Source organism: Phacochoerus africanus, chromosome 4, assembly GCF_016906955.1.
Source record: "Phacochoerus africanus isolate WHEZ1 chromosome 4, ROS_Pafr_v1, whole genome shotgun sequence".
NCBI lineage: Eukaryota > Metazoa > Chordata > Mammalia > Artiodactyla > Suidae > Phacochoerus > Phacochoerus africanus.
The window spans coordinates 84,750,261-84,768,716 of NC_062547.1; the positions used below are offsets into that span (position 1 = coordinate 84,750,261).

General features: G+C 37.1%; 1 protein-coding gene across 10 annotated transcripts in view; it reads right to left on the reverse strand.

The window, feature by feature from the left end:
* The window catches only part of POC5 (POC5 centriolar protein), a 39,873-nt gene that overhangs the window by 6,667 nt on the left and 14,750 nt on the right, over nt 1-18,456 (reverse strand). For 9 of the 10 annotated variants that reach the window (XM_047778132.1, XM_047778135.1, XM_047778125.1 and 6 more), the window contains 6 exons: nt 16,340-16,545; nt 14,484-14,660; nt 11,625-11,729; nt 8,862-9,041; nt 7,273-7,426; nt 187-464 (listed from right to left, as the gene is read on the reverse strand). In XM_047778132.1, coding sequence (XP_047634088.1) covers nt 187-464; nt 7,273-7,426; nt 8,862-9,041; nt 11,625-11,729; nt 14,484-14,660; nt 16,340-16,545 — 1,100 coding nt within the window. The remainder of the gene's footprint in view (nt 1-186; nt 465-7,272; nt 7,427-8,861; nt 9,042-11,624; nt 11,730-14,483; nt 14,661-16,339; nt 16,546-18,456) is intronic. The other variant, XM_047778134.1, reaches the window with a different exon arrangement.

An 18,456-nucleotide genomic window follows, 5' to 3' on the forward strand; every position in this document is an offset into this window, starting at 1 on the left:
CAGGTGTTCTTTTCACTACAAATTAATGTTTTAGCTACTTTGAGAATTAAATATTTCTGTGGCTTGGCCTAAATAGCATATAGACTTTTTTCTCCATTGATAAATATGTTCAGAGTTCAAAATTCCAATATACAAACAAGTTTGCAACCCTTTACCCAAGGGGGGCACCTGCATTACTGTACTGACCATTTCTTCTGGTGCAGCAGCAGCCGTGGCTGTCGATCCAGCGCCATGAGCAGCGGAAACAGGAAGATGGACAGAAGAAGCAGAAGCGGCCCCAGTGGAAGTGATGGAAGCAGCAGAGGGAAAGGCAGCAGCGCTGGGCACTCCCATGGCCACTGTGGGTGGGGATGGCGGCACCACTGAGGGCACTGGAGGACCCGAAGCATCCAGATGAGCAGAATGTTCTTTTCCTTGAACACCAGGACCGTATTCTTCCCTTTTATTATTTGTGAAGTCTGTTCCTATAAACCACAAGATAATTCCCTTATAACTCTTGTAAATTAAGATGACTTTTATGTCCCCCAAAATAAAAAGACATGATAGCTAAAATCTGGTCTGAAAGAAGTGTAGAAGTGTGTCATATACTGGAAACAATGTTCAGTTAATACAGTTTGTCAGTGTTAACTGGTTAATGTCGGCATCAACCACTGAAGACAAGACTATTTTCTTCAACAAGTGAAAGCTAAGGAATGATGGCTCTTAGGTAAAAAATAAAAAGATAAAATTAGGAGTTCCCATTGTGATTCAGCGAGTAACAAACTGGACTAGTATTCCTGAGGATGGGGGTTCGATCCCTGGCCTCGCTCCGTGGATTAGGGATCTAGCATTGCTGTGAGCTGTGGCGCAGGTCACAGATATGGCTCAGATCCCCCATTGCTGTGGCTGTGGCGTAGCCGGCAGCTGCAGCTCCAATTCGACTCCTAGACTGGGAACTTCTGTATACCACAGGTGTGGCCCTAAAAAAAAGGTTAAATTATGTACTCAGCTGGAACTTTACAACCATTACAATAATATGGTCAAACTGAGCCTAAGGATTTATGTTCTTTTGCATTATTTCATACAACTATCCTGATAAATGGCCTGATATTTAGATCTTTATTTTCTGATCTCACCATACTCTCTCTTGATCTATCATCTCTTGCTCCTATCCCTAAGAAAACCAATGAATTTTTAATTCTTGATTTTTTCCAGCAAACGATAATAAATCAATAAGTAACACTAAAATCCTTACTTTTCACATTGTAAAATAAATGCGTTCTTGCTGGTAGATTACATGTCATGAATTAAGAGCATTTTTGCACACTTAACTGATTTGAGGGACACATAGGTAGTTACCTTCTCTCAAAACTGAACCTTAACCTTAGATCAAAGGAATAAATAACATCAACTTCCAGCAGCTAGGATGACAGGTCCTAGTCTAGATTTTCCCCTCCCCACTTATGACTACATCCTTGTGGTACCAAACATCAGGATAAGGGTTTCAAAATGCAGTCACTGAGATGTTTCGTAATATCTAACAGAGGGCATTATGTAGCCCTGTGTTTAAATGGTTTTCTTTATTGTCTTCTTTCCATCCAGAAATTTGGGCTTTGTTCAAATCCTTTTCCTAGGCTATCTTTATATAAAATAAAGTAATAGTTACTTCATTAATAAAGCTTTTCTTTTTTTTTTTTCTTTTTAGGGCCATGCCTGAGGCATACAGAAGTTCCCAGGCTATGGATCGAATCAGAGCTGCAGCTGCTGGCCTTTGCCACAGCAACACCAGATCCGAGCCATGTCTGTGACCTACACCACAGCTCACAGCAATGCCAGAACCTTAACCCACTGAGTGAAGCCAGGGACTGAACCCGAATCCTCATGGATACTAGTTGGGTTTGTAACCTGCTGAGCCACAATGGGAACTCCTTTGTTAACAAAGTTTAATGACCACTATAATGCACAGGTCCTTTGAAATAATTTGATGAAAGGAACAAATTCAATATAAAATACTGCTTTTGCTTTGAAAACAAAACACACATACACACTGAGTTTTAACATGTTTTTCATAGAGGTTTTGATTGTCTCTTTTTAGGTGGGTTGCAGTCTTATTAGATATAGAACCAGCAAAAAGGTCATATCTGGCCAGGATTTCCTGGAAGAAAAGCAGGTGACCCAGAACTACAACAAAAAAATTTTAAATTTGTATGGAAACACAAAAGACCTTGAATAGCCAAAGAAATCTTGAGAAAGAAAAGCTTTCTCAAGAATCAGGCTCCCTGACTTCAGACTATACTATAAAGCTACAGTCATCAAAACAGTATGGTACCGATGCAAAACAGACATACAGATCAATGGAACAGAATGGAAAGCCTAGAAATAAACCCATGCACTTATGGTCAATTAATCTATGACAAAGGAGGCAAGAATATACAATGGACAGTCTCTTCAATAAATGGTGCTGGGAAAACTGGACAGCTATATGTAAAAGAATGAAATTAGAACACTCTCTAACACCACGAAAATAAAATGGGTTAAAGACCTAAATGTAAGACCTGGATACTATAAAACTCCTAGAGGAAAACATAGGCAGAATGCTCTTTGATATAAATCACAGCAATATCTTTTTGGATCTTTTTCTTAGAGTAGTGAAAATAAAAACAAAAACAAATAAATGGAACCTAATTAAATTTAAAAGCTTTTGCACAGCAAAAGAACACATAAACAAAATGAAAAGATAACCCACAATATGGGAGAAAATATTTGCAAACTGTGACTGTCAAGGGCTTAACTTCCAAAATATACAAATAGTTCATACAGCTCAATATTAAAACCCAATAAAAAAAATGGTTAGAAGATCTAAAAAGATATTTTTCCAAAGAAGACATACAAATGACCAATAGGCACATGAAAAGATGCTCAACATCACTAATTATTAGGTAAATGCAAATCAAAACTGCAATGAGTTACCACCTCACAATGGTCAGAAAGACCATCATTATTAAGTGTATAATTAACAAATGCTGGAGAGGGTGTGGAAAAAGGGGAACTTTCCTTCACTGTAGGTAGGAATCTAAACTGATGCAACCACTATGCACAGCAGCATGGAGTTTCCTTTAAAAACTAAAAATAGAGTTACCATATGATCTAGAAATCCCACCCCTGGTTATACTTCCAGACAAAACTATAATTCAGAAAGATACATGTACTCCAATGTTCACTGTAGCACTATTTACAGTAGCCAAGACATGAAAGCAACCTAAATGTCCACTGACAGATTAATGGAATAGGTCCTTGATGGTTATGTATGCTTATATAATGTATTACTGGGGCATAAAAAAGAATGAAATAATTCTCTATGCAGCAACATGGATGTACCCAGAGATTAGCATACTAAGTGGGAATAGCTGCTGTGGTGTGGCAGAAACAAATCCAATTAGTAACCATGAGGTTGCAGGTTCGATTCCTGGCCTCGCTCAGCGGGTTAAGGATCCAGCATTACTATGAGCAGTGGTATAGGTTGAAGACGTGAGGCTCGGATCCCGTGTTGCTGTTGCTGTTGCTGTGGCTGTGGTGTAGGCCAGCAGCTGTAGCTCTGATTCAACTCTTATCCTAGGAATCTCTATATGCTGTGGGTATGGCCCTAAAAGGCAAAAAAAGAAAAAAAGAAAAAAAAACACACAAAAAAACATACTAAGTCAGACACACAAATATCATATGATATCACTTATATGAGTGATATAAAAAATGGTATGAATGAACATATATACAAAACAAATGGACCCACAGACAAAAAACAAACTTAGGGTTACCGAAGGGGAAAGGTGGGGAGGGATAAATTAGTAGATTTGGATTAACACATACACACTACTATATATAAAATACATAACCAACAAGGACCTATTGTATAGCACAGGGAACTTTAGCCAATATTTTGCAATAGCCTATAAGGGACAAGAATCTGAAAAAAAGCCCATATATATGTATGTGTAAGTGAATCACATTGGCGTACACCTGAAACTAACACAACATTGCAAATGAACTTTAATTCAATTAAAAAATAAAAAAGGAGAGGCAGGTGACCAACTCTTGCTAATGTGGACTAATTTACACAGTTCCTGTGTATCAGATTAACTGTAAGCTTAGTTATCATTTTTGCTTTACCTGGATACATTTTCCTACTGTTCCTAAAACATTAGAAATTGGCAGTGACCTGAGCAACTTCAGTGACAGCATGGATGCTTACCTCACCGAACCACATGGGAACTTCCAGGTATCCTTTTTTTTTTTTTTTTTTTTTTTGCTTTTTAGGGCTGAAGGTGCAGCATATGGAAGTTCCCAGGCTAGGGGTCGAATTGGAGCTATGGCTGCCAGCCACAGCCACAGTCGTGCAGGATCCAAGCCATGTCTGCGACCTACACCACAGCTCACAGCAACACCAGATCCTTAACCCACTGAGCTAGGTCAGGGATCAAATCCACATCCTCAGGGATCCTAGTCAGATTCATTAACTGCTGAGCCACAATGGGAACTCCCCCAGGTATCCTTTTAAAGGACATTTGTATGTTACATTTTGTCTTCATAGAAACTTCTATTCAAACTATAATATTTACTAGGATACTGTACATGAGATGGAGTACAGATTATGGCTAGTGGAGAATCAGGAGAGATTTAAAAAAGTCAAATACTTATTTTGCTTTAACGAGACAGATGGTACATTAGCAACACTGCATTATTAAAAACTGCATTATAAAAAACAATTGTCCGGGAGTTTCCCTTGTGGCGCAGCAGAAACAAATCAGACTTTGCCATGAGCTATGGTATAGGCTGCAGATGTGGCTTGGATCTGGCGTTGCTGTGGCTATGGCGTAGACCAGCAGCTGTAGCTCTGATTCAACCCCTAGCCTAGGAACCTCCATATGGTGCAGGCGTGGCCCTGAAAAAAAAAAATAATAATAAAGAAAAAACAACTGTCTTAAGAGGGACAGAGGTAATTGTTTTTTCTTGTGAAAATTTTTAAAAATTTATTTTAATAGCCATTTTTAAAATGTCACAAAACCTAAATATCATGGAGCAAATCCAGCACTAGATTATAATGAAGTTTGCCTTTGGTAGCTTCACCAACACTAGTGTATACGGCTTACGTGTGTCATGGTCCTGTCATCTTTATTCCCCATTGTTAAGATAAACAAAGCAAAAGGCCACTGGAAACAGTTGGGATCCTAGAATCTGGCATTAGCTGCAGATGAAAGTAGACTTAAAAGCAACAGGAGCAAAACAAATCATGTTGTATACTTATCAAAATACATTTTCTCCAAATCCTATTATGGATGTTTGCCTGTAGGAGACATAACTGTGTGCAAATTTAAAGTTTAAGATGGTAAATTTATTAAGGTGGTAAAACACTGTCTTAGGTCAATTCATAACCTTCTTAAGCAGGTTATGAGAAAGAGATATTTTGCAACTGAATGTATAAGTTCTAATGATTATAATTTCTCACTTTACTTGTAAAACCTAGTATCTACTACAAATAGATAATTAAATGCTTCAATTTAATATATTTGACTTGCTAATAATTACAATTGAAAGCAGATTATTCAACTACTGGAGATGGTGAGTTTGTTTTCAGCATTAATACTCAATTAAAAGACCATTTACTGGAGAAATCAAGTACTCATTTGGATATTAGTGAGATAAGCCATTCAGTCTCGACATTTCTATGATTCTAAGATTCTAACTTGTATGTGGGCCACACACCATGACTGCTGTAAGGAGAAAACAATTTGCTTTAACTCACTACCATCCACAACATGCAGAATTTAAATAAGTGCTTGTCAGTGCTTTAAAATGACGGCCTAACAAGCATAGACAAGCTAGACCGAGATCGTATTAATGATGTTACAAAGTGAAGTTGTCTCACTGATAAACTAACACTGTGAAAATGTTTACATATTTACATAAAACCCAGAAGGCTGACTTAAGACTGAAATAATTATGACTATCATCTTACATGTTAAAGTACTTTTTGTCTTTTTTTTCTTTTTTGTTTTTATGGCTACTCCTGCAGCATATGGAAGTTTCTGGGCCATGGGTTGAACTGGAGCTACAGCTAAGGCCTCCACCACAGGCACAGCAACACCAGATCCAAGCCTCATCTACGATCTATACAGCTTGTGGCAACACGGGATCCTTAACCCACTGAGCAAGGCCAGGATTTGAACCCACATCCTCACAGAGACAGCACTGGGTTCTTAACCTGCTGAACCACAACAAGAACTCCCTTTCTGTCTTTTTTTTTTTTTTTGTCTTTTTACCTTTTTCTAGGGCCGCTCCCGAGGCATATGGAGGTTCCCAGGCTAGGCGTTGAATCGGAGCTGTAGCCACCGGCCTACGCCAGAGCCACAGCAACTCGGGATCCGAGCCTCGTCTGTGACCTACACCACAGCTCATGGCAATGCCTGATCCCTAACCCACTGAGCAAGGCCAGGGACTGAACCCACAACCTCATGGTTCCTAGTCGGATTCGTTAACCACTGCGCCACGACAGGAACTCCCCTTTCTGTCTTTTAAAGTGGTTTCAATTATATTTTACTGCATTCCCATAAGAACCCTCTATGGAGCAGGTAAGGAAGATTTATATTATCTTCTTGTTCAGATGTTATAATATTGTTCAGAGAAGAAAACTACAACCCAGTGAGGAAAATAGTCCTTACTGTAAATTGGTGGCAGAGCTATTCTCAGCTCAGTTTCTGATGACAAAAACAACCCAGACCCCAGCCAATACATGGACTTTTCTTGACATAATGTTATTTTACTTGACTCCCATAGATAGGCCTATATTTATACCTGCTGAAAAATGAGTTTTCGTTGAGGCCTCTCTTACATTGGAAGACAAGTGATGTTTAAAAATAGGAAACCATGACTAGACAAGAAATGTTTAATCCATAAAACAAGGGATTTGGCTACTTAGAAAAAAACGGAAATGAGATGTTATACTTAAAAGCATTACCATTGTAGTTAAAATGGCCTTAAAATAATGTTAGACATTTAAAGGTTATAACATTGAACTGAAATACTTAAGAGTTGACTTTATCAGATCCAAAATACTAAGTAACCCCGACTGAATTTTCATGGCAGATTTAAAATTGGATGTGATACCATAAAATTAAAAATACCAGTGCCTAAATAAGACATAGGTTCTGCAGAAAATTAGTACTGTAGACCCTACCAATCATTGAAATCTCTTCAAATCCTTTGTGAAAGTAGGCAGAGAATCTTAAATAAAATACTAACCTGTCTCACCTCTGTTTTGAAATATAGTCATGGCTTCTAGATTTAACGCACATACACCCCTCATGAAAGCTTTCTTCATGGAATCTTCAAAGTGCTCCTTTTCATGCTGCATCCTTTGGATCTCAGCTTTTGCATTTTCCAAAGTTCCAGTTAACTAAAATCAGAAGAATCTTTAAAAACAAGAAAAACTCCACGAGGAGTTCCCGTCGTGGTGCAGTGGAAACAAATCCGACTAGGAACTGTGAGGTTGCAGGTTCGATCGCTGGCCTCGCTCAGTGGGTTAAGGATCCAGCATTGCTGTGAGCTGTGGTGTAGGTCACAGACACAGCTTGGATCTGGTGTTGCTGTGGCTGTGATGTAGGCGGGCAGCTACAGCTCCGATTAGACCCCTAGCCTGGAACCTCCATATGCCAAGGGTGCAGCCCTAAAAAGACAAAAAATAAAATAAAAAATAATTGAGACAAAAATAAGAATATCATTTATGGTTTAAAAAAAGAGACATACTGTGGAATTATTTTTGTGTGAAATACTAAAATTACTTTTCCACATACCTCTTCTGCTGTGTCTCAGTTTTCAAAAGTTGCATCTAATCTCTACTATTGTCTCCATCAACAAATCATTTTGATGCCTAACCATAAAGTCAAGGTTTAAACAAGGGTAGTTTTATACCAGTCCCACCCAAGAATGTTGTGTTTTAATTACATAAAAAGATGTTATTTCTTACCATAAAACTTTTATGTAAGATGTAAAACAAAATATATTAAGAGCCCCAAACTGCCCTTACCCCTTCAGAAAAAAAAAAAAAAAACTAAATGCCTGCTATATTTACAGATTTTTTTTAAAACTAAATGTTATCTATAGAATTTAAATTGCAAAGTGACATTAGGTATGACACTTTCCCATGAACCAAATCTAAAGGGACTGCATTTTTTTGCATGTTATTTTCAATTGCAGAATATTATTTGCATAGTAAAACTTACCTTTATCATTAAGGATCTGGTGTTATAATGATGAAAAATATTTTCTAATATTTGATTTCAAGAGGCCTACTGCATTTTTCAGGACGGTTTTTATTTTCATTTTGGGTCTCAGATGTTTTTGGAAAGATAAATGCACTTCAATTTATGTATAACTGCTTTATATCAACTTTCTAAAAACAGTTTGTTTAAATTAACATAAGGATAAATATTTTTGTTTTTGGTCTTTATTTCTGGCTAAATCTAGGCCTAAAGAAGCCTAAGAAAGAACGCTTTCTTAGAGATATAAGGAGCTGTGGGTCTTTTCCAAGAGAAATATACATACAAGATATTAACACAGGTTTGGGGTCAAAGTTATAACTATTTTAAAGAATAAATGAGTCTGTAATTCTGACTTATTAGAGCGATTAAGCAACGTGCCCAGGTTACACAGGCAGAAAGGGAAAAGCAGCACTAATACGAAAGTACTAGTTCTCTCCCAAGAGTCTCATTAGAACTCATACTGCATTGAATGAAACTGGAGAAATGGGTTACTCTGCCTAACTATGAACTAACGCGATGCTACCTTTTTTATTTAAAAAAAAAAGTGAAAATTAAATTTAAAACGTTTACCACAGCAATTTTGGCTTCATAATCATTGGAAATCTGGAGACAAATTTCCTCAGCTCTTGCTTGACAAGCTCGTTCCACCACTTCTTTCCACTGCTTTTGCACTAGGGACCGCCAGCCTCTCCAGACTTTCTTCAGTAAAGTCCTCTGGAAGTACTGGTCGGCTAGTTTACTTTCATAAACCTAAATGAAAGTAACACACAACCTCAAAAACACACTGGACTAGTAAATACATTGGCAATAATAATAATAATGAAACATAACACTGTGGTAAAGCTATGTACATTCATGTCATTAAATCCTGTGTAATCATGTTATTCTCATTTGCAGTTGGGAGACCAGGCTCAGAGAGGTTAAGCAACGTGCCCAGGTCACACAGGCAGAAAGAGAAAAGCCAGCCTTGTCTCATTCCAGAGCCTAAGCTCTTACCCATTACACTGCTTTATGCAATGAATCAAGGTAGGGGAAAAACAAAAATACAAATGAAAGAAAATGAGCAACTTGCTACCTGCCATCTTGGTTATGAATCTGCATGACCTTTAAACTAAAAATAGGATTAGGAGCTGGAAGGCAGAAAGGGTGGTGGCTGTGGCTCCAGATGGCACTGCTTTCTCTGCAGCCTGGTGGCCAACACTATAAGCAGATTAACTTAATTTATATATCTTGTCACCACAGACAGTACCAAATTGATTTTAATAGAAACATATCCTTTTTTTTTTTTTTTTTTTGCTTTTTAGGGCCGCACCCACAACATATGGAAGTTCCCAGGCTAGGGTTCCACAGCCACAGCAGCACCAGATCCGAGCCACGTCTGTGACTTACATCACAGCTCACAGCAACGCTGGATCCTTAACCCACTGAGCGAGGCCAGGGATTGAACCCCCAATCTCATGGTTACTAGTTGGATTGGTTTCTGCTGTGCCACAATGGGAACTCCTGCTCTTTTTTTTAAATCAATGAATTTAAACTGTTTTGAAGAAGCAGTTCCGATTTTCTCAAAAATTTTCTTTATTCAAAAAGTGATGGTGAGTTTCTGCTCTGGCACAGTGGTTTAATGATCCAGTTTGTCTCTGTGTCGGTGCAGGTTTGATCCCCAGCCAAGCACAGTGGGTTAAGGATCTAGTGTTGCCAGAGCTGTGGTGTAAGCTGCAGCTCAGGCTCAGATTTGATCCCTGGCCTGGGAACTTCCGTAAATCTCAGGAGTTGTTGGAAAAGAAAAAAAAAAGTGATGGTAACTTCAACAATTTCAACTAACCTTGGAATGTAATATATTTTCATTATGTCACTTGATAAATAACTGTCAAAATATGGCTCATTTTAAATAGCTCTTTTCAAAATGATTAATGTAGATTTAATCTATTGGGATTAATTTTTTAACAAAGTACAAACAAGTTTTTGTTTGTTTATTTTTTGCTTTTTAGGGCCGTACCCACAACATATGGAGGTTCCCAGGCTAGGGGTCGAATCGGAGTTACAGCTGCCAGCCTATACCACAGCCACAGCAATGCAGGATCCGAGCTGCGTCTGCAAACTATACCACAGCTCGCAGCAACGCCGGATCCTTAACCCACTGAGCAAGGACAGGGATCAAACCCACAACCCCATGGTTCCTAGTCAGATTCATTTCTGCTGCGCCATGATGGGAACTCCTACAAGGAAGAATTCCTAAAGGAGAAATCCTGTTTCATTATAGAAATAGACTTATCCCTAAATTTTAATCTCTTGGAACTAAATGCACAGAGATTACTCTATGATTCACATGAGCACGATGAAAAAAAAAAAAAAAAACCCTATATATCTATGTATCTATATATATCATCCCCTACACTCTTGAGTCTCTGTACTATTTTCTAATGGGATACATATATACTTTCTACTCCTAATGGGATACATATATAATTTTCTACTTCTAATACAATAATTTATTATTTTCAGTTTATATTTACCTGATACACTAATTCAGCTCTTATTTAACTAAAATAAAAGATATTCAAGCTTAAGTTATATATAAATTAAGGATAATTTTTAAAAAGCTTTACAGGAATTCCCTTTGTGGTGCTGCATAAATGAATCCAACTAGGAACCATGAGGTTGTGGGTTCGATCCCTGGCCTTGTTCAGTGGGTTGAGGATCTTGTGTTGCCGTTAGCTGTGGTTAGGTCGCAGACGTGGCTCGGATCCTGTGTTGCTGTGGCTGTGGTGTAGGCTGGCGGCTACAGCTCTGATTGGACCCTAGCCTGGGAACTTCCATATGCTGCGAGTGTGGCCCTTGGGAAAAAAAAATAAAGCTTTACAGATATGGATTTCTTTTATTCTTACTAAGGCAAGTTTACACAATAAACATTAACACAATTTTATAATATAAAAATACAATACTGCCTCTTTATGAAGATGATGTGTTCAGGCATTTTAGAAGAAGAAAAAATATAGGAAGCTTGTAAAATGCTAAAGATGTAATCACATCTGAGGTCAAATTTGTTAAAGGGATTCCATCACCAGGATATCTGTAATTTAGTTACAATCCTAATTAATATACTCTGAAGTAGGAGATGATATATCGGTAAATGTATAAAACGTAAGTATTTTTCCCAAACTATACCCAAATCAAGTTCTTTCGAAATAAGAGTAACATTAAATTGTTAATTCATTTTGACTTAATAGAAAACAAATCTTTCATTGACTTGAACAAGAGTTCTAATAATTTCCAAGTGTTTTTGAGTTCAGAAGTCTAGAAATGTCAACGATCTTTTCTTTTTTTCACACTTACATCTTGTCTGGATTTGACGTGGCCGATTCGCCAGTGAAAGAATGTTCTCATCAACTCTATCCGTTCCTTTTGCTTGCCTATGGCATGAGACAAGCTAGAAATCACCTGTAAACAGTAATTAGTACAGTGTTTTTTTCAAATATAAAAAAATGCTAGAAAGAATACCTATGAGTCACAAATACTATATTTATCCAATTAATCTCACTATTGTCTTTAAAAAGACCAAAAAACTTCCCCACATGAATACAGTTCTTATCAATGAATGAAGGGGAACAAAAGAGGAAAGAAATCTTCATTATGTGTATCCTTGTAATCATTAAAAAGTTTGTGTATGATATCACTTTTATGTGGAATCTAAAATATGGTACAAATGAACCTATCTACAAAACAGACTCATATAGAGAACAGACTTGTGGTTGCCAAGGGGGAGAGGGGAAGAAGTGGGATGGATGGGGAGTTTGGTGTTCGTAGATACAAACTACTACATTTAGAAGGGATAAGCAATGAGATTCTGCTGTATAGCACAGGGAACTACATCCAATCTCTTGGGACAGATCATGATGGAGTATAAGAAAGGGATTGTGTATATATATGTATGACTAGTCACTTGGCTATACAGCAGAAATTGGCACAATACTGTAAATCAACTATACAATAATAAAATATTTAAATTAAAAAAAGAGAAAAGGGAGTTCCCATCGTGGTGCAGCGGAAACGAATTCAACTAGGAACCATGAGATTTTGGGTTTGATCCCTGGCTTTGCTCAGTGGGTTAAGGATCTGGCATTGCCATGAGCTGTGGTATAGGTCACAGACGTGGCTTGGATCCCGCATTGCTGTGGCTGTGGTGTAGGCCAGCGGCTACAGCTCTGATTAGAGCCCTAGCCTGGGAACCTCCATATGCTGTGGGCGCGGCCCTGAAAAGACAAAAAAAAAAAAAAGAAAAAAGAAAAAAAGTTTACGTATATGAAAATATAATCATCGGCATTTAAGAAAAACAACCATACATTCTAGTTTTGTACATATACACAATGTTCTTATTCACTAAACTCAAGGGCAGAGACCAGTTTTCAAATATCTTTTTAGTCCCTAAATGCCTTTAGTATCTTAGAATGGAAATTTCTCAATAACTGTTTAATGATTTTCTAGATTCAAGAAACTCAAAAAAGCAAATAGTTAATAGTTACACTTTGCTGTACTTTTTCAGTTATATTCTGTTCTTTTAAAAAAAAATCTATGAAGACTTTTTTTTTTTTTTTTTGCTATTTCTTTGGGCCGCTTTACTGTTCACAGGATATTTATTTATTTTGTCTTTTTGCTATTTCTTTGGGCCGCTTCCGCGGCATATGGAGATTCCCAGGCTAGGGGTCTAATTGGAGCTGTAGACACTGGCCTACGCCAGAGCCACAGCAACGCGGGATCTGAGCCGCGTCTGCAACCTACACCACAGCTCACGGCAACGCCGGATCGTTAACCCACTGAGCAAGGGCAGGGACCGAACCCGCAACCTCATGGTTCCTAGTCGGATTCGTTAACCACTGCACCACGACGGGAACTCCAAGACTTTTAAATCCTAAGATAATATTCTTTTTTATAAAGAACTGAGTAACTAAAATATATATCTAAAAATGGTCATATTAAAAAGAGATTTAGTAAATTAGGCATATTTATTGAGAGACATTTATTCTAGTTCTTTAAATAATTTTCAAAAGTGGAAAAGGGCAAAAATTCTAAAACACCAGTAATATTCTATTTCTTAAGCTGTGTGGTAGCACATGGCTGGTTCACTTTGTTTTCAAAAATTGAACTTGTATGTACACTTTTTTTTTGTGGGATATTTTGAAATAAAAACATTAAATTTAAAATATTTAAAAACCTTAGGTCAGGGTTTTGAAAGCAATAGAGAAAATGAATGACATTAGTTTCTATTGTTTCACAAAGGCAAACTGTGTAAAATATTCAATTTTACATTGCCCCCTACACCCCCCCCCACAAAGGATATTAAAAACTCCATAATCTTATCTAGTTCATTAACACAATGAGGGCTACAACTGCAGACAAGGAGCTGAGGTGTCTGCTGTGGGTCCCTCTTTTCTGAAAGCTATCATACTCCTGGGGAAGCTACAGATTTGCTGCCCATCTGCTTTCTTCAAGATGCTCTCCGGGGGCACAAAAATAGCACAGACTTGAAACTACTCTCAAATTCTTAAGAGGCTAACAGAAAATGAAATAAATGCTGAAATAAAGGACATCATCAATGAATAAAGACTTAGTATAGATAGAATGTGGGATATTTATGCCCCTCTAAAAGGATGGTTTAAAATGTGGGTAATGCTGGAGTTCCCATCATGGCTCAGTGGTTAACAAACCTAACTAGTATCCATGAGGATGTGGGTTTGATCCCTGGCCTCGTTCAGTGGGTTAAGGATCTGACATTGCCATGAGCTGTGGTGTAGGTCACAGATGCGGCTTGGATCTGGCATTGCTGTGGCTGCGGTGTAGGCCAGCAGCTACACCTCCAATTCGACCCCTAGCCTGGGAACCTCCATGTGCCTCGGGTGCAGCTCAAAAAAGACAAAAGAAAAGAAAAATGTGGGTACTGTTGGAAGAAAAGGAAGGAAGGAAGATTGAAAAGAAAAAACTAGTGTTCCCACATCGAGCATGCACTCAATAAAGTGACATGAACCTGGCATATTTAATGTAAAGAATAAATCTTATTTCTATATATCTATTGGTCCACCAGTTTCTAAAATGATCTACTCTTTGTATCATGTATGATCTAAACAATCAGTTCCTGGTGTTTACTACCTAGCAAGACATTTACTGAATCAGTGAAAAAGCAGTTATGAAAAAGAAGACCTCATCTTTTCTCCCAATGGAAACTTCATAGGCTTTCTGCAGCTCCTTCAAGCTGTTGATCTGGTTGCTCAGTTGTTTCACCTCTGCTGCATGTTTTTCTTTCTCTTTTTTCATTTCCATTCGGTGCCAGTCAATAAAATTAAGTCTCCATTTACTTAGTTCAGATATGATGTTTGTCTGAAAAATAAATGTATCAACAATTAAGTTGCTTGTTCCATAATACTGCTTCTTTAAATGACACTGAAGAAATATTTTTTAAAAATCAAAACATGCACTCAACATCAGAGCTATTTTAAAAATCCAATAATGAAAACATCTACAAATTCCATAGTCGCAGCTCTTCTTAGTTCATGCACCATACTAAGGACATGATTTTTTGCCTATTTTAAGTTACTTTGTAAAAACAGTCCTAAAATCACAGTGTCATTTAAAAAATTTAGGTCTCATTCATTAATACACATGTCCTTCGTTTATTCAAAGACTTAAATGCCCATCTTAAGGTGGATCAGAAAACAAAGAAATGCAGGACTAGGGCGTCATCTAGATGGAGAAGAGCAGAAACCATTGGAGTTGATACTTTCTTCCTCCAAATCATTTATCACAATGGCCATCTTACAAGTTGCTAAGTCTGATCCCTTTTCACCCTGACTGGCCTAAGTAAAAGGGCCAAATAACTGTGCTATCAAAAAACTAGGTAACAGTATATGGTTAACCTGAACACAGGATAATTTTTAAATGGTTGGTGGTACACAATTCCAATAACTTACACCAGGACTTGAAATATGAAACCTGTTCCACGGGGGAAAACAAATAGAAATTGTACTAAAAGATTGGGAATTCCTGTTGTGGTGCAGCAGAAACAAATCCGACTAGGAACCATGAGATTGCGGGTTTGATCCCTGGCCTCACTCAGTGGGATAAGGATCTGGTGTTGCCGTGAGCTACGGTGTAGGTCGCAGATGCAGCTCGGATCCTGTGTTGCTGTGGCTGTGGTGTAGGCTGGCCTCTGTAGCTCCGATTCAACCCCAGCCTGGGAACCTCCATGTGCTGCGGGGAAGGCCCTAAAAAGCAAAAAAAGAAAGAAAGAAAAAAAAAGAAATTATACTAAAAAAAGTACTTCTAGAATTTAAGCTTCCATATAATGGAGAAATATATGTAAATACCACAAAACTCTTTTGACCATAATTTCTCCCTGTGTGCGAATACTCAGTTTTCTCAAACTATGTTTCAGAAAAACTGTTGTTTTCTCTAACATTTTTTAAATAGCAAAAAATCTGCCATTTCTGTAATACTTTGTTTTATTTAGAGGCTACTAAAATCGCCAAAATAAAAATCAGTTTTTATTGATTTATTGGTTATATACTGTGGTTGCTGGAAGAGTGGCTATAAAGAGAATATATGTTGCTATAATTGGGTCTGCACTTCCCCTTAGTCAGAGCTGCGATGTGGGAGAGGTTCACAGGTGCCTCTCTCAGTCACACATAGGCCAAGCCTTTGGGAACATCTGAGAAGGTCAGTGGAACATGCAGACCTGTTCCAGCAACTATTTAAAACCCTGCTCTTTAAAGTATGGTTTCTGAACCATCACCTGGGGGCTTGTTAAAAATGCATCATCTTGGGCCATGGCGAAGGCCAGCTGAATAAGAAGCTGCAGTTTAACAGAATCACCAGGTGATTCACTTGGACAGTGACAACTGAGAAGCACAGATTTAAGACAGTGGACTGAATTTGGGCAATTTAAATTTTTTGTTTTTTTAAAAGCTTTTTAATTCAAAGAAAAACAGACTAAATAGTGGAATCAAGAGCAAAACTGCTACACTACATATTAAATGATTACAATTGAACAAGTGTAATACCTTAAGCCCTGAACTCCAAAGATCAAGCACGTTTTCCATCTTTTGAAGGTTTTCATCAGAAATAAGAAAATCGCTCACAACAATTTCATGGGCATCTATAGGACTAGAATGAGACCCTGGTGAGGAAGAGTCAACTAAAAGATTTGTACTGAAAAAATCCATGACTGGGTGAGGTGGCTTCCTGGGAGATGACACTGGTGATGAGCCTAGAATAAAACAAAAGTTGGAACGGTCAGCTAAAATGAAAATAACCCAAATTGGTAAGAAGTTATATTGGAAGGCTAGAAGATGTCAGTTATCTATGGAGGCTGAGGAAAACATGGAGAAATGGCCTTTCAGTGTACTTAATCTGGTTATTTTAAACTTTAGTGTTGTCACAGATTTAAGACTCACCTCCCTCCCCCATCCACAAATGACCTGTCTCCAAATAAAGATGTTTTGTATATCTAGGTGTAGCCTGAGCTCAAAGTGTTACCATCCACATCATCATATCAACAGTTACTAAGTGATTTCTATGTTCCTGTAGTAAAAACACTATAAGATTAGCTCTCATAACACACACTACTCTAAGAAAAAGGTATTACTACCTCCATTTCACTGATGAGGAAACTGAGGCTTAGAAAGGGTTAAGTAATGGACCAAGGTCAGACTGACTGTACATAGGTCATTACTTTATGCAAAACAATGGGGTGGGTTTTAACACTACTAACATTCAACACTATAAGAGACTAAAAATTTAGTTCATTAGACAGTTGTAAGGCACTCTGTTAGCCTTCAACATAGATGAGAAATAGATGCACTTCCACCCTCTGCCCATGAACATGGGAGGTAGGAATGAGAGCCAGAGCCAGAAAGAGAACTGGCATCTATCTTTAAAAACACAAAAATAGAAAAGTTGCTATTTTATCACACATGTACACTGGAATTAGAGACTATTCATCATAATTTCTCATGTATCTCACTTTTGTTATAAGGGCTCTAATAACCAAGACTGAAGGGCTTTCCTCTTTTCCTTACTGAATGAGTCAAAGATAAATCTACTGTAGAATTTACTATTTAAAGGTAAATCTTTCAAGAACACTTTGTAAAGGGAAAACCATTCCTTAATACATGTTTTGCATAAAAATGTATCAACAAATGGTTTGGGCTACTTATACTTAGATAAAAAACATGTTCTGAAGATGGTCAAGGAACCCAAAGACAAATGCAGAATGATGAAGTACATAAATATTCTCTTTTACCACAACTTGATCTGCACTCATGGGAAAAACATAGCTCTTTAATTTAAATATATATTCATATTTTAAAAAATAACAAACTCCTACTAAACTGCACAGGGAACCTAGTCAATATCCTATGATAAGCCATCATGGAAAAGAATATTAAAAAAAAAAGGATGTGTGTACACACATATATATATATATATATGTACACACACACACATATATACACATATACATACACACAAATATATGCAAAACAATCATTTTGCTGTGCAGCAGAAATTAACGCAAATTGTAAATCAACAATACTTCAATTTTAAAAAAACAAACAAACAAAAATAGAATGAACTTAAGAACTTGGGAGGTCCCAAGTCTTTTATTTATAAATGAGAAAACTTAAGTATAGAGGCATTTCTTACATGGTGCTTAAATGGCCCCAACATTAAATAACATTGAATCACAGAGTAAGAAAAGTCTAATTTTATTATTTTAATTATTCTAAGAATAATTAAAGAAAGAAAAAGTTCAGTCTGATGTTAGTATGCTTTTAAAACCATTTTCACACTTGCTAGTCTTGCCCTTCAACAAAGAATAAGCAGACTTCAGGGTGAACACATCACTAGTACTATTCAATTAAAATTTAACAACTTTGTTTTATTTTCATTTATTTTTACCATTACTTTCTGCTGTAACAAGTCTATATTAGTTTTACACTATAATCAATAATGACATAAATTTTCCTTTTAAAATAAATTTAAGCTAAAAATGAATATATCTAAAGAAAAACACCAGATGATAGGAAAGATGGCATAAAGATACGGCAACAATTGTTAAGTTGTTACATGAATGCCTAAAAGTTGGAAAAAAAATGCACTGATTTATGAAAAAATTTAA